Source organism: Pteropus medius, unplaced genomic scaffold (assembly GCF_902729225.1).
Source record: "Pteropus medius unplaced genomic scaffold, Ma_sr-lr_union100, whole genome shotgun sequence".
NCBI lineage: Eukaryota > Metazoa > Chordata > Mammalia > Chiroptera > Pteropodidae > Pteropus > Pteropus medius.
The window spans coordinates 6477538-6499060 of record NW_024352785.1 but is presented as its reverse complement, the minus strand read 5'-3'; the positions used below and the strand labels follow the sequence as shown (position 1 = coordinate 6499060).

At 33.0% G+C, this 21523-nt stretch overlaps 1 protein-coding gene across 1 annotated transcript in view; it reads left to right on the top strand.

Annotated features, from left to right (window-relative positions):
- TMEM232 (transmembrane protein 232) overlaps positions 1-21523 on the top strand; it is a 156725-nt gene that overhangs the window by 747 nt on the left and 134455 nt on the right. The window contains exon 2 of the mRNA XM_039848420.1: positions 11113-11242. Within this exon, the coding sequence (XP_039704354.1) occupies positions 11154-11242 (89 nt within the window). The 5' untranslated portion in view covers positions 11113-11153. The remainder of the gene's footprint in view (positions 1-11112; positions 11243-21523) is intronic.

Below are 21523 nucleotides of genomic sequence, written 5' to 3'. Positions count from 1 at the left end.
ATCTAATAAAAAAATTTGACAAGGTTGCAGTATATAAGATCAATTCACAAAAATCATTTTTATATTTATACAGTAGCAATTAGCAAACCGAAAAGGAAAAAAATAAGAAAAAAGTTCTCTTACAATAATATCAAAAAAATTAAATACTTAGGAATAAATTTAACCATGGAAGGGTAAAATTTATTTTTAAAAATTACGAAACATTGTTGAGATTAAAGAAGACTTAAATAAACAGATATCCCATGCTCATAGATAAGAATATCTAATATTGTTAAGATAGCAATGCTTCCCAAATTGATCTAGAGATATAATATAATTCCTATTGAAATTCTAGTAGATCTCTTTGCAGAAGTTGATGAACTGGTTTTAAAATTCACATGCCAGTTCTACTGTGGGACCTGAAATAGACAAAACAATCTTGAAAAAGAAATACAAAGTTCTCAATTTCAAAAATTACTACTAAGCTTAAGTCTTCAAGACTAGCATGAAGACGGGCATGTAGATCAATGCAATAGAATTGAGAATCCAGAAATAAACTCTAATATTTATGGTAAATTGCTTTTTGACAAATAATTCAACAAGGGAAAAAAGCTTTCTGACAAATAGTTCTGGGACAATTGGATATCCACATGTAAAAGAATGAAGTTAAAAGCCTACTTCATACCATATACAAATATTAATTCGAATGGATCAAAAACCTAAATGTAAAAGCTGACACTATAAAACCCTTAAAAGAAAACACAGGCCTAAATCTTTATGACCTGTATTTAGGCAATGATTTCTTAGATATGACAACAAAGCACATACAACCAAAGAAAAAATAGACCCAGTGGACTTCATCAAAATTATAAACATAACACTTCAAAGGACACCATTAAGAAAGTGAAAAGACAACCTACAGAATGAGAAAAAAAAAATTGCAAATCATACATCTGTTAATAGATTTATATCTAGAACATATAAAAACCATTTGAAGATTTAATTGGCTTTATTAAGTGGTTCATGATTGGGCAGCATCCCATCTAACAACTAAAAGGAAGCTCTGAGGAGTTGTACAAAATAAAAGGTTTTTATAGGAAGAGGGTAGGGAAGGGAGGTATTAACAAAAGAAAATAAAATATTTTTAGACCAGGGCATCTTCTTTGGGCAGGGGAAGGGAATGGCAAGGATTTTTTTCATGCACATTGCTTCCTCTTTCTATGAGGGAGTAAGGATGGAGAGAGGGCCCACATGCCAGATTACTTCATTGATACTGACCATTAAATTCCAGACTGGTTGATTAACATTATCAGGAGAGGTTGAACCAGCAATTAGGTTAAGTATTAAATCTGGCTTTGGTGTCATGGACTTAAGGACAAGTAACTCCATTTGGGGCCTGTGGTTTTCTCTTTAATGCATTTCAAGTCAATTATAAAAAGAACACAATTAAAAATGGGCAAAGGATCTGAATAGACATTTCTTCAAAGAAAATATACAAATGACTAATAAGAACATGAAAAGATTCTCAGTATCATTAGCCATTAGGGACATTCAAATCAAAACCACTTCATACTTGTTTGGGTATCTATAATCAAAAAGATAAGTGTTAGTGACTATGTGGAGGAATTGGAGCCTTAATACGATGATGGTGAGAATGTAAAATAGTGCAGCCTCTTTGAAAAACAATCTGGCAGTTCCTGACAGAGTTAAACATAGAGTTACCACATGATTCAACAATTCCACTCCTAGGTGTACACTCAAGAGAGTTGTAAACATATGTTCACACAAGATTTGTACACAGTGTTAATGGCATCCTTAGACAAGTCATTTAGATCTTGGATTCTTGGATCTCTATGGCAGCTAGCTCACCGTTAAGACAAGTTTATATTTTTAGTGATAGAACAGAATATGGGTTTATCACTGATGTTACATTGTGTGTGCATATGTGGGGTGGGAAAACAAATATTGAATAAATAATGAAAACATTACAGGAAGTCCAGGAAAAGATATAGAAAGCAATTATCTGAGGATAAATTTTTAGTTTTCTTCTAGTACAGATTGCCTCTAATGACTTCATGCACGTGGTATAAAGTGATCATTCAGCTACTTCTCTGGTTGTTCAGACTTCCTTGTTTGCTTAATGATGGATAAACAAATTGTGCATATATTTCATATGCTGGACATTGGATTTTCTAACTACTGCCATCATACCCTAAGAGCAGCTGACCAGTGCCTACTGTCCTTAAAACCCATGGGCTGGCTTCCTTTCCTCAGCCTTGGTTTATATTGTTCTAGGACATAGAACCAGTACAGAATTGTTTTATCACCTTGAAAAATTCATCACAGTGTAATTTTCAGCAGAAACTTTTTAATGCAGAAATTCAGATATTTTATAACATGAAGCTTCCTAAACTTCCATAGCCAGTCTTCTGAATATTCACACTCCTTTTCAATGTTCAGTTCTTCACTGGCAATTCTATCTTGTTTAGTGAACTACAAATCAGTCATTTCCCCTAATTGGAAAGTTTAGCATCATTTCATGTTTATTGGTCATTTGCATTTACTGTTCATGGTCTTGCTTGTTTTATTTGGATCTCTCAATCCAAAATTTGTCTTTTTTTAATCTGAAATTTTTTTTTTTTTTAGGTGAGGCAACCTTTGGTTGACCTCACAGATTGCAAGGACCTTGTCAGCTTACAATCTCTTATTATTTTTTATTTTTTATGCCTATAGCACCTGGTCTTCCTAGTGGGAAAAATTTTTAAAAATTATTGATTTGATTGCTGTTTTTTCTCTAATGATTCCTTTGCTCCTTCAGGAAAGGCCTAAAGACTTCAATTTATACTTGTTTTAAATTACAAAAAGAACAATTAAAGACCATAGTATTATTTAGTAGTTTTGAGGGCTGAAAGAATTCTATTGTATTAAGTTCTTTCAAATTTTAACTATCCTGTTCATTAGATAAAGATAATTACATTCTTTGCAATCAAGGCCAAAACAAAGAATTCTGTTAAGAGACAGATAGGTGCAAAACATCTTATTCATATTTAAATTTAAATTTAAGTATTCTCTAGATTTTGTCATACATTTATAGAATGCTATATATTTTTTTATTTTATATTATTTTTAATTTTAATTAGTTTCAAGTATACATTACATTGGTTAGACATCTATATAGTTCATAAAATGATCCCCCAAAATTGCTCCCTCCCTCCTCTGTCCCTCCACCTAGCAATGTATTAATGCTAACTGCATTCCATATGCCATGCTCCTCATCCCGGTATCCATCCATCAGCTACTAATTTGTACTTCTTTAACCCTTCACCCCATTCTCCCAGCCCCCCAAAACTCCCTCCCCTTTGTCCGTCGCCAAATTGTCCATTATATTTGTTTTTGATTAATTTGTTCTTTTTAACCTTTAGATTCTGCGTATAAGTGAAATCATATAGTGTTTATCTTCCTCTGTCTGACTTAAATACTTTCTACGTCCATCAAAGCAATATGTTTTTCCATCCCCTTTGTTTCAGTCTGTGTTTTTTAATCTGAAATGAGTCTCATTTAGGCAACATGTAGGGGTCTTGCTTTCCTTTCCATTCATCCACTCTTTTAGTTGGAACACTTAATTCTTTTCCATTTGAAGTACTTATTAATAGGAATGTAGTTGTTACCATTCTTTATTCCTGTTTTTGATACATATTTTTTCTTTTTAAAGAAGTCCCTCCAACATTTCCTGTAATATGAGCTTGGTGGTGATAAATTCCTTCAGCTTATTTTTGTATGGAAAGCTCTTTATCTGTCCTTCAACTCTAAATGATAGCTTTGCTGGATAAATTATTCTTGTAGATCCTGGCTCTTTATCCTGTCGAATATTTTTTGCCAAGCTCTTCTGTTCTGCATAGTTTCTTTTGAGAAATCAGCTGCCAGTCTTATGGATTTTCCCTTATAAGCAATTATCTGTTTTTCTCTTGCTGCTTTTAATATTCTTTCTTTGTATTTAAACTTTGGCATTTTAATTATGATGTGTCTTGGTGTGAGCCTCTTTGGATCCCTGATTTTTGAATTCTCTAAGCTTCCTGGGGTTTTATGTCTATTTCTTTCACCAGGTTAGATAAGTTTTCCATCATTATTTCTTCAAATAGCTGTTCAATATCTTGATTTTCTTCAGTTAAGCCAATCAGATAGATCTTTGGACCCTTAATAGTGTCCTATATGCTCCTTAAATTATTTTTACAGTTGGCATCTTATCTCTTGCCATTCTGATTGCATGTCCTTGTCCTTGGCTTTTCCATCCTCTAGATAGGGCATTTGATCCTTTTCTTTATTCATTCTATTTATTCCATTTAATATACTTCTCATCTCAGATGTGTTCTTCATTTCAGACTGTTTTCTTTTTATAATCTCCGTTTTCATTTTTATGTTTTTTATCTCTTTGTGAAGTTCTCACTGAGTTTAACCAAAAGTTCATTGAACATCTTTATAACCAGTGTTTTAAACTCTGTATCTGTGAGATTACTTAACTCCATTATATCTGGATCTCTGTTCTGTTCTCTCATATGGTTTTTGCTTCTTTGTCTTCCCATTTTGGCTGCCTTTCTATGTCTGTTTCTATGTACTAAGCAAAGCTCTAAGTTTCCAGGTCTTATTAGTGTGGATTTGTGAAGTAGGTGTCCGGTGGCACAGTCCTGAGAGGGGTTCAACTACAGGCCAAATTTAGCTCAAGCCTCTGCCCATCCAGGGCCACCTGTTAAAATTCAGCAAGCAATCTACAGATGCTATGCTTATAGCTGCCTCAAAAGGCTACACCAGAAACCAAGGCCAGCTGCCTCCAGTGTGAGTCTAGGCACTGCTCAACAAGGAGCACTTGACTCGCTGAGGATACACCTGGATGTGGCTTGGGTGGGGCCACAAGTTGGGGGAGGCAGGGTTTCAGGGAATCCTCTGGGCAGAGTGACCTCTGTTATCCAGTCTGATGACCTCACAGCAATGGCGGTGCTGTGTCCAGCGCACTGGTAGTAGGGAGGGCTCAACAGGGAACAATGGATATCCCTGGCACTTCTCTACAGAGCTAGTCTCATCTCGGCCCTCACTCTGATAATGTTTCCCTGTAAGTCCCTGGTGCCCCCTATGCGCAGCCTAATTGGCTGCTCAGAGCGAGCAGGTCTGTCACCGCGAAAATCCGCTCCCAGACACAGCTCCTTTAAGAGGCATCTGCCGCTGCCGCAGCATCCGTCTCACTCAGCTGCTGGAGACCCAGTCACCCTGCTTCCTCACCCCATCCTGCCTTCTGCCGTTGCAGGGTGCTTTCTTGGATTTCTCCCTAGTTGTATGGCTTGTTCATCAAGATCCCAGGTGATTTTTCCTTGCTGTTGCTCCTTGTTTCTGTCACAACTTTGATTTGGTCGCCAGAGTGATGAACAGAGCCTCTATCTTCTATGCCATTTTGGTTCCTCCTCCTAGAATGCTATATTGATCAAATATTTTTCTTGGGCAAATTTTTCTCCTTAAAATCACCTGAAATTCTACCATAGAATTCAGCATTTTTAAACATGATAACATTGGTGTATATGCCAATCTTTTTTTTTTAGATTATAATTTCTTAAGGGAAGGGACTATATTTTAATTATCTTTATAACTCTCAAACATAGCAACCTCAAGCATCATCGGTACTTTTATTTTGTGAAAACTGAACCAAATTGAATTTCCTAAAAGACAACTATTTAAAGTGAATAATCTGGTTTGGTAGTCTAAATATAAAATGATCAAAAATATTCTTTTATTTCTAGTTTACATGTAAGTGTATCTCTATGTGTATACTTTTCATTATTTCATGTTGTATGTTGAGAGTTGCCAATAAATAAAAAGTACTGGCACACAACAGAAACCCTCAGACAATTATATTCATTTTTGCAATTCCTTCACAAATCATTCATCATGTTAGTAGTTTACATCGAAGCCAAATGGCTTCCTATGATGTCAACCTAAATAAAGAGGTAAACTGAGGCAAGCTGGAATGATCAGAAACTGAGTGTATTCGGGAATAGCAGAACTGTGATTTTGGAAACGCTAACGGTAGGAAGCTATAGTCAAGTCCATTGAAGGTTTGGGGCAGGCTATATTCTTGGGCAAGGAATTCAAAGAGTGGAGAAGTCCAGCAAGACTTCAAGCAATAAATTCATTGGCTTGAGGATGAGGAGAAATTCTTGGAGAATGTTCATTTGTCAGGAAATAAGTTCTGATTTTCTGTAGATCAGGCATTTACAGAGAATCAGTCTCTCAGTTCTTGTTTTATTTTCCTGAGGGCACATGCATGAGAGTTTCCATTCTATATCCTCCAGTTCTATTTTAGATGGAAATCCTTTCACAGAGAGTAAAAGAAATTTAAGACATTTAACTAAGTCAGAACAAGACTTTATCATTTAAGTATCATCTCATTGCAATTTTCTGGTATGAATGAATAAATGATTGATGAGAGATGAGTGGAAATAGTCCCTTTTTAAACTTCAGTGGTGTTTTTGGTTCATTTTCCCCATTGTTCAAGCCTTTCTAAATCATATGTAAATATATTAAGCACTGGTTTTCAGTATTTTGAATATTGCTATTTTATATTAATTATGGATTATATTTATTATTATTATTTCTGGAAAAATACTGATTATTTTATTTACAACTACAAAGTTAAAATACATGTAGTAGTTATAAATCATGGGTGATAGATTTATGTGTTCAAGAAATAGTAGTTCTGTATTGTCTAAATTAGCTATGTATACTACAAGCCTCTATTCTGCTTGACAGATTGGATATTCACTCTTAGTTTTTATTAGGCCTGTCCCTCCCTATGGTTTTACAAAGATTTTGGATTCTTATGTAACAACAAAAGCATTGGAGGAACACCATGGGACATTTGGTCAATTGTCACATCTTTATGGTTCCCTCTGTCTTGATGAACCTTTTCTGGGTGACCACTAGGACTGGAGAAGAGCTATGTTATGAGGTCTGCCATGCTATGGGGTCAAATTTCTCAAGATCTAGTGCCCAGACATTTCTTCCATGGTACTGTCACTTCCAGGGGATCCTGCTACAACAGAGATGTCTCTGAATGACCTCTGTTACCTTCCAGTCTCTGGACACATCTCTCTGATTCCCTTTTATCCTTCTACAGGGCACCCAATGTCATCTTTTCAGTGAGCTTGATTTTTTGTTTTTGTTTCAGGCAGTTTCAACTTTCTTCTTTGGAGAAATTCAGGCGAGAAAGGATGAAAGCCTGTATATATCTCCTCAGAATAGTGAAGTACAAACCAAAGGGTGAGGAATTCTTAAAAATATATGTAAAGGCTTTATCCTTAAGAGGTATTAATGATATCCCATGACCCTTCTCTTTTACAAACTAACCATTTTGTCTTCTAACTGTTTCCAAAAGAGATATGGCTTTATGTTTCCTCACTTTTCCCCCATGTCAGTTGGTAAAACAGTCCATTAAAAAAATAATGATAAGTGTAGGACCCTGAAATGGACGAGATAAATCCAGTTTCCAACATATTTTACCCAAAAGGTTTGCAATTATGATTTGCAACTGATACATATAGTTTAATTTTGTAATGGCAAATAAAATAGCTATTTTAAAAAAAACACAATAGATAAAATATAAACCATATACCCAAACTTTATGCTTCAGCAATGTGTGTAATCCCTACTCAGAGGCACTAGGGATCTATTAGAGGGTCTTAAACAGAGAGCGGAGACTGGGGGAGGAGTGAAAAGATCAGGAACTTTATGTTTGGAAAAGTTACTCTGGCAGTCATGAAAAAGATGAGACTAGAGGAAGACAGATCAGGAGACTGGAAGATAAGAAGTTATTGTATTTATCTAGGACAAAGATAATGGCGTCCTGACTTAGAAGAATGGCAGAAGGAATGAAAAAGAGATTTGATTTACAGAGCTCCTTTGAAGATGGGAATCAATAGCACATAGTGCACTAGTGCCTCCCCAAGGATTTGATGCTACATGAACCGGTGAACAACCTGAAGCAAGGTGCGGCCTGACAACGACCATGAAAGGAAATTTAGATGGAGCCTTGGTTTCTTATGACTGTGAAGCTGCCGAACTGACCCTTAATTGTCTAGCTTGGAATTTTTAAAAAGTTTTTTAACATCAGAGAGAAATATACTTCTATCTTGTTGAGCAATAGTCATTTTTATTTGTTACGTGTCATTAAATCTAATTCTAATGCAATATATTCTTTTATAATCTTATTTTTATTGAGGTGAAATTTGTATTCACTGTACAATTCAATGAGTATTCAGGGTATCTATTGCTGGTAACAACGACTGTAAAACTTAGAGTGTTAAAATAATTTTTTATCAACTCTGATGGTTCTGGAGTTAATTGTACACAGGGTAGTTCACATTGGGGGGTCTCTCCTGTGATTTCAGTTAGATGTCAACTGAGGTGCTAGTCATCTGAAGCTTGACTGGACCCTACCGCACACATATAATAACAACAATAATAATAATTCTTTGTTGATAGCTTCAGGTTTTGGATTCTACTGAGAATTTGATGAAGAATATACTTACAAAAAGACTAAAAATTTTGTGAAAGTTGATAACATTTTTAGATTCTCTATTTTGAGGGTTTTTCTTTGGGAGGGATAATTTTAACCCTTATTTTCTTTGTTTATTTATCCCACTGAAGGTGTAATTCCAACACCTCTTTGGGAAACATTTCTGAAGACATTCACATTTTCTTTTTGGAATCTTGAGATTATTTGGTTACTGTTTCTTTTATTCTTAGTCAAAAGCAACCCTAACCAATAAAATACAGCAAGGAGTCATACTCTCTCTCTCCTTTTTTTTTTCTCACAATACTATTCAAATAGTGGTCCACAAACTATTGCTGGTTAAGCACTGTTACTACCAAAATAAGTGCTACCAAAATAAGCCAAAAGTCAAGAGTAAGCATGTAGAAACTTTTACAACAATTTGATCTTTTCTAGCTTTCTAATCTGGGGACGTCTCCTCAACAGGGAGTTGTGGAACTTGCAAGTTGGGCAGATGGTACAAATATCTACCACTGTTAGAGCAGATGTGAGGAATCTTTGAACAATAGGTTCAGTGATCAAGAGTGAATTTCTAAAATAATTAGTCTCTGACTTCTTGAAACCTCAAAAAATATGATTAATCATAGTCAAGTCTGTAAAACATACCAGGAAACAGCTAAAAGTTCTAGGTCAATATGCCTAACAGATGCACACAAAAAACAGTTTGCTTTCAATTGTTTTTCACCAATTATTTTTCTCTCTAGGTGGCCTGTACTTTTTCCTTTCTATTTATTTGGCATTAAATGTTTTAAATGAATTTAAAACAAATATAAGAGTATGTCTGACTCAAATTTATATTTCTAAACTCTGAAATAAGTAACATTTTGTAAATGGTGGGTTTCTTATTGTCTTCTTTTAAAGACTTTGTCTTTATCTAGAGTGCTTAAACATCTTATCTCTATAGTTATAATTTATACGACTCAATAAATACTTGTCAAACTTGTAACATTTATTACTAGATTTATCAGAGTACCTCTTTTGAGTATTCCTACACCTTTATTATTGTTGTTCTGTGCTTATATGTACTTTATCATGCATTCATTAATAATTGTTTGTAGTTATTTTCTTGAGTGCCTTTTAAAGTGGAACTTTCCAATGTTAAGTTGTTAATTTAAAAAAATAAACTTCTGTATATATTAATCTTGTTCGGGAATAACATATTTTTTATTAAAGTTAGGCCTACTCTGAATGACATCCCTGTATGTAGCTCAGTAGAGCTACTGACTTAAAAATATGTTTGCTTTACATTTCAATGGTTATAGATTATTAGAATCAGACCTTGCTATAACCAATAGCAATAGATAATGATGTTTTGAATTTATAAACTATTTTGTACTGAATGTTTTCCATTTCCCCTCCAGATCCATTTTCTATCCTCTGCACTCTGCGCTGCACTTTCTGACTTCTTGTTTGGTTTAGCTGATGGGAAGCACAGGCAGATGTTTGGAGTGAAGTGGGGGAGAGTGAGATCAGAGTTCCTGTCCTCCAGGCTTCCTCTTAGCATGCAGCTCAGACTGGTTGCATCTGTGAACAAAAAGCTGAGATTTTTAAGTACCACTCTCCTACAGCTATCCTTTCCAGGTCCTCTTCCTCTCAGTCTTGAATGTGGTAATGTGGTAATGGTTTACCCTTCTTCTTGTCAGCTCCTGAGAATGGCACCATCTTGGGTTTTCTTTTCTTTTCATTTAAATAATGTCATTGGAAAGAGTCTCTTTATTCAGTTACCCCATTTGAGTGTGTCATCTGTTTCCTGCCAGAACCTCCACTGATATAACAACCAGTGTTAAAAATTTGCTATCTATAAAATGAAGTACAAAATAATTTAATATAAATCTGACTACTCATTTTATTACTTTGTTTTGTTGTTTAAATACTCCACTAAACACAAATAGTATGCCCTCATTTTGGTCTTACACGTAATTATAAAATGTGTTCAGACATGCTTCAAGAGGAAGAAAAATCTGGATGTGAGGACAAGCAGAGAAAGCATAATCTAAATGACAAAAAGACAGGAGATATAAAAAGAAATTTATAAATAAACTTAAATAACAGAAAGCATAGTAATTAATAACAATCACAAGCACTTATATAAAACTTCCTATAAGTCAGGAATTTTTCTATTCTAAGCAATCTGCATATATTAACCTATTTATTTCTTAGATCAACTCTATAAAAGTACTGTTCCCTTAGCAATGGAGAGGAAACTGAGACACAGAACAATTATTTAAAACAGTCTAGTTGTAGTTCTTTAACTACTATGCTGTTCTTTCAATGGTTTTGCTCATAAAACTAATAAACTATAATAAAGACTAAATATTATATGAAATAAATTTTTCTAGTAGTAACATAATAGAAGAAACATGGTTTTTTTGATTCAAAGTTGGGTTTTACACCTAGGTCTGAAAGTTTAAATTTAAATTTAAATACTTTCTTAATACAATTTTATTCTTAAGCCATAAATAATAAATTTGTGTGAAATGCATTATTTGGTACTCTGAGTAAATTTGTATTATAATATAAACTTTAATATTTGTCTTTAGGTTTATGATCTGTGAAAATTTCTATTAAGAAATCACCTGTGATGAATACATTTGGAGTAGGATCTTCTAATTATGAAAACTTCTGGAGGTTTCATTTTCAAAATTTAAGAAAAAGGACTGATAAATCAAAGTAAGTTTAAAATTTTTCTTATTTTTAAAGTAGTGAACTTGTATGCATTGTAGAATTTAGAAAGTACAGAAAATTGTGAATGATTAATATAACTAAGGATACAAATCTTAAAATTCACTATTTTTTTAGATAAATAGCTTTATTATTTATAATTTATTTCTAAAATTTTGAATTCTACATATTTGTTTAAAATAAGCAATTTCTCCATAATCATTTCTGCATTTTAAGTTGCCATAATAACCCATGAAATGCATAAAAGAAAGCATTTACTAACTACTGTAATGTAAAGCATTTTAGTTATTTCTGAGTCCTTTGCTATTTCAAATTAAGCCACAATAGAATGTTTTTCTGCATTTCAAATTATTTCCTTGTGATAAAGTTTCTAAAAGGAAGTTACTAGATCAAACTTTGTTGATAATAATTTAAAAATTGCGTGTGACTTTAAGAAATTTTTAAGAACTTAAAAATAAAGAGAATAAGATATATAATAAAACTTACATGCTGACATATTATTGTTTGTTTCAAATGTTTTTCTTTCATAAAGAATAAATCAACAAATCAACTTGAAGGTCTTTGACCACATGCCTTTCCAACTATAATTATGGTATACATCACTTCTGTTCATTTTTCTACTTTAATATACATAAATATAAAATTGTATTTTCCACATGAATGTAAATGTAATTATACTTTTACATAAATTACACACACAGATAAATTATAACACATTTATCTGTGACTTGAGTTTTTAAAAAAATCAATGTTATGTTTTGAATTCAATCTATATTGATAATTATGTATTTTTGTCATTCATTTTAGCAGCTGCATTAATGTTCTAATATAATGAATTCTTACTTTACTTATTTTCCAAATTTTGTGTTAAAATCAATGCTATAGTGAAAATCATTGTATATTTCTCGTTTTGTACCTGTGTGTTTCTTTGGAGTGGATTTTTTTATTCCTTGACTTTTAAATTTAACTTGATGCTATTGTTCTCTAAAGTATCTGAATCTATTACATTTTCTTTACCAGTGTATGAAAGTATCGTTTCTCCCATCTTCACCAACACCTGGTATTTTCAGACTTCTTAATATTTGCCATTATATAGGTCGGAAGTGGTACTTGCCTGCTAACTAATTTTTTGAAATCCCTGATAACTAATAAGACTGAGCATCTTTTAATGTCTGTTGCCATTAGAATTACTTCTATGAATTATCAGTTCATATGTTTGACCAATTTACTTTTGTGTTGTCTTTTTCTTATTGATATTTGATATTCTTAAATATTTATTAGGAATTCTTCTAGTTTGTGGCTTGTCTTTTAACTTTGTTTTTATGGTGCTTTTCATCATACAGAAATCTTGAAAATTAATATAGTCATTATATTTTTAAGATTTATTCAAGATGTTGAATATAAGTATATAATTTTCATTGATTTGTTCATTATTTTGGTTCATTTCATTAACATACTGCAAATTATGCACTCATTCTTCTATTGTTAGTCATTTGAATACTTGCCTGTTTATGATTATTATAAAATGTTTCTATGAATATTCTTGCACAAGCCTCCTAGCACATATCCTGAGGTACATACCTAGGAATAAAATTATTGGATCATAGGATCAATACCATTTAGTGAACAGAACTTATTAATTCTAAGTCTTTTATAATTAATCATTTTTGTATTTTGGTTAAGAAATCTATCTCCACGACAAAATCATGTAGATACTCTTATACATTAATTTCTAAAAAATTTATTGTTTTGTTTTTATGTGATACATATGGAAATTATTTTTGTTAATGGTATTAAGTACAAGTCTAATTTTCCTTTTTTATTTAATATTCAATTGATCAACATCATATATCAAAAAGAACATCCTTCTCTAGTACAATTATTGCATAAATCAAGTATCTGCATATAATGGATATGTTTCTGGGCTCTCTATTTTGTTTCACTGGTCTATTTTTCTCTTTACCACACTGCCTTAATTACTATCATTTAGTAATAACATTTAATAGTCAATATGACAGATGTTCCAAATTTGCTCTTCTTTAGTGATATATTACATATAATTTTTAGAAGCAGCTTGTCATGTCATTTTCTCCCAAAACTTGTTGAGACTGTTTATTGAATTTTTCTGAATTTATAGTAGATCGACATGAGAATCAATATCTCTAGCATAATAAGGATTTCAATCCATGAACAAGAAATATCTCTGTATTTAGTTATTTATAAAATTTTCTCAATGAAATTCTAATGATTTTTCATGGGGAGGTTAGTCTATCTTTTGTTTTAGTCCTATTGTATTTGGTATTTTTGATACTATTATAAGTTTTATGCATATATTTTCAATAGATTTTTTCCTTAGCTGTTGCTAAGGAAATACAATTGATTTTTATACATTGATTTTACATACAGAAATATTGCTAAATCATCTTATTAATTCTAAACACGCTTATTCAATCTTGATTTAAAAGGAATACTTTAAACATTTCATAATTATGTATCATTTTTTTCCTCCAACCTTATCTGGAATTTTAATTCTATTTTGCATTTTCTTTGATTTTCATTCCTCTTGCTTGTGAGACCTTGGTTTTCTTTTGTCAGTTGTACAGCTTTTAAAATTTTTCTTAGTGAGATTTTATTGTTGAGAAAAATTTATTTTTGTTAGTCTGAATATATTTTTATTTTATTCTTATTCTTAAAGAAATTTAAAACTGAATATGTAATTATTTTTGGTCTGTTATCTCTTTTATTACTTTTTCCCTGCAGTGCATTTGTGATATCATTCCACTCACCGCTTCCATTGTTGCTGTTGAGAAGTTAGGTGAAATTTTGATGCTATTTTTTTTAAAGATTAATCTGTTTTCCCCAACTTTGGGTGCTTTCAAAAATTTCTTATTGTCTTGCATTTTCTGCTGTTTTACTATAATGGAATTAAAAATGATTCTGCTTGGATTTCTTGGACCTTTAGAATCTGCGGACTGTTTCATGATTCCTGAAAAATTATCAGATATTGTTTCTTCAGATATTACCTTGAAAACCCATTTTCTTTTTCTCTCCTTATGGGACTCTTGATTAAATGTATATTAGATTATTTCATATATTTCACCTTTTATTATTTCATCTCCATTTCCATATTTTGTTTCTTTTTACTATATTTCAAAGAATTTATTCTGATGTGATCTGTTTCCATGTGACCAATTTTCTCTCTTGCTACAGAATTTATCCATTGAGTTTTAATAATTACAATTTACATTTCTAGTAATTCATGTATTTTTCTTCAAATCTTCTATGTAGGCTTCTAGTTCCTGGTTGCCTGCAGATACTTTTAAGATATTGTAGAATATGTTTCGGTTTTATAATTTGTATCTGACTATTTCAATAATTGGAGTCTTGGTAAGTTTGTAATTTTTGTTGTTCTCATTATTGTCCTATCTTATCATTTCCTACTTGTCCTTAGGGGAAAAAATGTTTGTCATCCTCTAGAGAATATTTCCTTTTGCGCCTATGCCAGATACCTGTAGGTGCTAGTAGTCTGGGACAAATGAAACTAACTTTGCTACCTGAGTGTTCTTGGCCAACTATCTATAGTTTGCTTGGGATGTGTACCTGTTTTGAGACTGACTTCTCAGAAACACACACACACACACTCACACACACACACACATTTTTTTTTTCTTTTCTTCTTTCTAGTGAGCACCCAAGGCAACTTTCTCTACAGCTCCCTGTGGTTGGGGAGAAGTGATTGGGGTTAGTTCTGATGCTCTTACCTCAGATATTTAGTCAGACAGTGTGGAGGGAATCTCCAGTGTTTCTCACGCCTTGAAAATCCTGGCTTTTTGTACTGTACAATCACTTAGAAAATATACCTGGTCTTGTTTCTGTGGTCCCTTATATCAAGGGAAGTCAGATTCTGTTCCTGGCATTGGCTGTTTGGGATGAAGCAGGAACTTATCTTGCAAGAAGGAACATCACCTTTGCTTTTCTTCTTAGATGTTACATGAGTTTTCATAGGCCTCATGCTGCATTTGCTTTCTCTTACTCTTCCTTAGAGACATGAGATTTTGCAGGCTCAGTGTGCATTCTGCTAGAGACACATGTAGGGCTCCGTGTAAATCCTTAAAGTGAGATAACTGAGGTCAGCACATTTCTGGGCCAAAGAGAGAATTAGACAATCTTTCAGTGATTTTGTAGTTCAGTTCATACTATTTTGTCACTGAGTTATTTTTATAACTCAGATTATTTTATTGTGTTTGTTTTGCTTTTTTAGTTCATGTCAGAGATAGAAAAGATCAAAAGATTTGAAGACATATCAACTACACACATTTATTTTAGCTGACTGGAAAAATTAAAAGGAATATAAGTCTTACATTAGGAAGATTTAATCAAGCTAATAGATTATTTTACACCTTTCTCACAGAAGCTGCTTGTGTCTTTTTTGTATCTGGGAGGCTGTAGTCTTCAAAGCTTCCTGAAATGTTAATGAGCCTAACGTTTTTATTTTTTATTAATGTTTTTGACACTAATATTTAGTAAATTGTGCTCTATAAATACATGCTCTAGATATTTAAAAATATATTTATAGCATATATTTATATAATAATATTGATTTTTGACATGTATATATTTATCATACAACATAGCCTGGTAGTGTGGGTTCTAAATGTGTGCTGTTAGCAGCAATAAGAAACTTTTCTAGACTCATATTTCTATTCTGGTCTTTTGTTTATTTGATCTATAGTTACTTGTTTTTCACTTATCTGAGTTATTATAAGCCTTTAAGTAAAATTCTAATGTGTAATTATATCTGTTAATTTTAGCCTAAGATATCTATACTTATAGCATTTGGGTTGGCTACAAATGAGTTAGCTCAAAATATGGTAACTTAAGAGCTGGATGGCCATAAAGAGCATAAATACACATATTGCAGCATAGCTTCCTTTACGATGTATTTTCCCCAAATGAGAGATCAACAGCTACTGATGAGATTATCTGTACAAAGTGTGCAGGGTCTTGCAAGATCTTAGAAATCACAGTCCTCTTATACTTGTTTTACACCATTGTTTTGGCCCTAATTTCTAGAAGGCAGATTATAAGAAGAGGATTAAGATTCTAATACTTTATTTGGAATATATAAGGTCAATGCAGTGAAGGTGAAAAAAAAATTAAAAAAAGAAAGTGAAGCAAGAAATCTTGATGTATTCCTACCTTGATCACTAAATCGCAATTTGACACCAAGAGAGACAGCAGAGCCATGTCCATACTTGACACGTGGGACTTAATCAAGACAGATTTCAAGAAGAAACCACATCTCACAGTAGACCGTAGAATGGAAAATTGAGGAGAGGTATTCGTCTCCTCTGCTCCCTCCTGTCTAGCATTTTCTTTGGTCAAGATTCACCCTATAGGTGCTAACTCATTTATACTTCTATATTGTGTCACTTGGCTTTTGGCTGCTCAAAATGTGGAAGGGGAGGGACAGCTTAGTGTTTCAGTCACGCAGGCATCAAGTCAATCTGAGACACTGCACAATGTTTATATCCAATATAAGTATTGATCACGGAATGCTTACAAGCTTTGTACGCTTTCATTTCGGGGATGTTTTCAGACATCATATTTTTCTTATCTCTAAACTCAACTCAGTATCAGTGATTCACAGTTTAATATAGGGAAAAAGTAGAGTCATTGCCTAGGTGTCCTAAATCCATTATTCGGTCGTTAGTCTTCCTGTATCCCAGAAAACATGTTTTCCTACAGTTATTCTTCTGTATTTTAAAAACTCCTTAGATTTGGGATTTTATCATTTATTTTTCATCATGCTGTACCCCTAACACATTCACCAAAACACTAAACTTTTCATGGAAGAAGGTACTGCATATTCCAAATATTGCCAATTACCCCCTTTATCCTCATGTGAAGCTGATATTATCAAGATCACAAAAAAGGTGACTGGCTAATGAAACATGAGTCTTTCCTCCATGGCCTAGCATTTGCCTTAAAAAGGATATCATTGAAAGTTAGTCCCTTACAGAACCAATGATGCCCTGAGGAATTTCCAGTTGGTACTTAATTAGTGGCAATTTGTACTAGTATATCAGTCTATTTATGATAAACCAACGCAAAGACTGCCAATTGCCTCTCCTCTCATATCTATTTTCTTTTTCTTCTAAACTAATAGAACATCTAGGTGGACACATGACCAACCATTAAAGAATACAGTTCTCAGCTTCCCTTGCTTCTAGATGTGGTCATGGATGTAATCCTGGTCTGTTATATGTTAGCTGAAATGATGTGTACTGCTGGTACTTCACACTCTTTTAAGTGGAATAGTTCTTCTTACTATCTCTTTCTTTTAGTTGGAATGAGGATGTGATTGCAGCAGCTTAGCAGACATGTTAGGCCATGAAATGAAAGTTGTATGTTGAGAATTGCAGAGTAACCAGATTAAAAACATTAGAAGTTTCACACCTTGGAGCTGCCATGTCATATGGATTGCTTATCTTGGTCTCTACTTCATGAAAAAGAATTGAGAATCTATATTGATTAACTTAGAATAATTTCACTTTTTATAGCAGTTAAATTGGTTTCCTTGACCTTGAAAAAACATTTCCTGGTGATTTTTGAGGTGAATTTTCTTGAACAAAGCCTCTAAGCAGTGCTCCATAATTTTGCTTATTATTTCAGCTTTATTCTACTGCCAGATGACTCATTTACTGTGTAACTGAACAAGAATAAGATTCATTTTTTGGCCTTGATCCAATTGGGTCAGTAGAGAAAGTTTGACTGTAATGGCCATCATCCTGGGGGCTAACCCCTTCTCAAACATAGTGAAGGGATGGCTATTTCTGTGCTAAGTATAATATAGAATTTGTTGTTACCATTGTTGTTATCATTGTTGTTGTTGTTGTTGTTGTTATTATTATTATTATTATTATTATTATTATTATTATTATCCCTCTACTGACACCACTTTTTTCACTCAGACTTGCTCATCTCACTCCCTAATATTTATATCTCCACATGAATTAGCTAATTCCTAGAGTTCTCTGGCAGAAACTTGTATTATAGAAGAACAAGCATTTCCTAGGTTCTACTCCATTTACTTCTTAGAGATATTTTTTCTTACATTTTTGGTGAGATCTTCCCTAAGAAGGAGTATTTTTAATTTCATCAAACCTTTCTTTGTGGCATCATAGGACGATTGGCCCACTGTCAAAAGGAAATTCATATGCATGATTTTAAGATGAATCTATCAGAGTCATTGATTTTTGCTTTTCTTTGGTTAACAAGAGACAGAGATAAAGTTTGACATTCTTTTTCTAAGCAAAAAAACGCAGTCAAAGGTTATCTGTCTTTAGTAGTTAGATACATCAATTTGAGTACTGTTACCCATGACAGCCAATTACTCCTCTTTGGTATTAATAATTACATTTCACAAGAGAAGGCATTAAGCTTTACAAGTAGATTTTTTTAACCGTAGGCTTCTTACAGACAACCTTGAAAAGACCATTGACTGTTACCAAATGCAGAATGGTTGCAAGTATAAGAACATACATTTAGAAAAAGAAGATAGTTTTTATTTTTGTAAATATTTTTCAGGCTTCGATTTTCTTCTGCATGGCTTTCTGCTCAGAATTCAGTCTGTATTAACAGCCCCCTTGTCCCTTATCTGTTTAGAGTTCTCTTTATTAGTAACTACTAACTAGGAGAGTTTGCATTTTCAAGGCTTAAGACAATATTATATTTACTAAACCGAATTAGAAATATGTATTCTAAAGAGCACAAAGACTTAATAAAAGAATATATAAAACTATAGATATTTTTCAAAATGAACCTAAGGCCTATACTTCTGGTTTTATACTAAAGGCCTATTGGATCTACAATGCAAAGATGATGTAATTAATTACACAGGTATCAGGGATGGTAGAGGATATTTCCAGTGTCTGACTTTAAAAGCCCAGACCCAAGATCAATGCATTAAGATTGATAAGTTTAGGGCAGATATTTATAAAGTAAATTTCTGTACATGCCTATGTCATCAACTCTTTATTTATACCTTTTAGATTAACAAATCTGTCCCTAGATTCCTTGTACATTCAATTGTATGATATACATACCTAAAAATGTGACCATTCTTTAATTCTGCTGGTTCTTCTAGTTTTTTAGGAGAAGCTAGGTTGTTATTCAGCATTTCTGTCTGTTTCCATTTCATTCTTTCACTTTCCCATAATATCAAATGTACCAAAAGTATAACCAATACACTTAATTTTTTTATCCATGTATTTAATAAATATGAAATCTGGGTTCTGTTTTTATTTAGGGAAACTCTTAAATATCTCCACTGACATTAACTCGAATGACCTTCTTGTTGTCCTTAGCCTTGATATCTCTGCCCATGTACATTTGGAGTTAGGTCTTCATCTTCTCTCTGTTCTTTGGTATCTCAGTTTAGGATTGTTTACATGGAACAGGCACATTCAATTTAACTCAAGCAGAAGAAAAATGTAAGGGAAGGATATAGGGCTGTCTTATGGAGCCCTATAGTCAAACCTCACTTATTCATTCAGTATTCATTATGTGTTTTCTAAAAGATGCCTAAAGATAAAATGGTTGACAGATATAGTCTGTATGTATACTAGACTATAAACTCTAAAAAGGTAGGGATCTGGCTATACATCAATAAATTATCCAACAAACATTGATCAGGTGCTACAATGATGAATAAGTAAATATTCATAATGACATGTACAGAAATTTACTTTATAAATTTGGGGTGTTTTGTCATCTTGATTGACATTTCCGCAAAAGCTACCTCTTGGCTCTATATGGCCTTTCAACTCTAACATTAACTAATTAAAGTATCAGCTAATTATTAAAAAATCCCATGAGGATCGAACTGGGCTAACTTGAGTCAGATATCATTGTGACCCAATCAATTACAGCTGTGAGGAGGTGTGGTGCCATGTGATACTAATATAGAATTTAGACATACTAGCTGAGATTATGAGTAATGAACAATTCTCAGAGAAGGAGTTAATACTCCAAATTGTACAGATATTTGAATTCCATTATTGTACTTTTCTGAATCTCCTATCATATTTTCTTCTTCCCCTCTTACTTTGTAACTGTGAGATTTGTCCAAAGATATTAGTTTTTCTCAGTACTCTTCCCCTAGAAATTTCATGGCTTTGAGTATCACTGATATATAAATGAATCTTCAGTCTTTATTTCTAGATTTTATTCACTTTGTAATGCCTACTTCACAAGTTCATTTAGATTACAGGCCGCTCCATTTGGATGTCTCACAGGTAAGTCATAGTCTATATGTCCAGAATGACATAGATCATCAACTCAAATTCCTTCGTCTAACTGACTTCGTTCCAACTCTCTACAGCTAACTCTGTAGGCTCAAAATCTTGAGATTATCTGTATGTTCACCTCACAATTTCTTTTCTCATGTCACATAGTCATCAAGCTCTTTTGATTTAGCTTCTATCTAATCTTTCACATTCATTCACTCTTCATTATTATTGCTTCAGTTGAGACCTTTCTTACTTCTTAACTAAATTGTTGAAATAATTGCCTATTTACCAACAGTCACTCCTCACTCCAAACCATTCAACATACAACTTTCAGTTTAGTCATCCTAAAGCAAAGTTGTAATCTCATCACTCTGCAGCTCAATAATTCCCTCTCATTTATCAAATAAAACTCAAAAGTCTATGTAGAATATAGAATTGGTACCCACTGCAACTAAAAAAAATATAAAATAGCAATGCTACTTAAACAAAATAGAAGTCAATTTCTTTGACTATAGTCAGTCCAGAACTGGTATGGTGTTATGGGATCTAGGCTCCTTTTAATTAGCTCTCTGATGCACATGGCTTCCTCTTAAGGCCATTTCATAATCTAACATAGCTGCTGAAGCTCCAGCTATCACAGTCATGCTTCATGTAGCAAAATAGAGAAAGAGCAGAAAAAGGGCTTGTGTGTTTTTTCTAAATTAATTAATTTATTAATTAATTTATTAATTTGTTATTTTTTTAATTTTTTAGGAGAGGCAACCCTTGGTTGATCTCACAGATTGCAAGGACCTTGTCAATTTACAATCCTTTATTTATTTATTTATTTATTCATTCATTCATTCATTCATTCATTTATTTATTTATTTATTATGCCTGCAGCACCTAATCTTCCTAGGTGGTCTTCCCATCTAAGTACTAACCAGGCCTGACCCTGCTTAGTTTTGAGATCAGACAGGATCAGACTTGTTCAGGG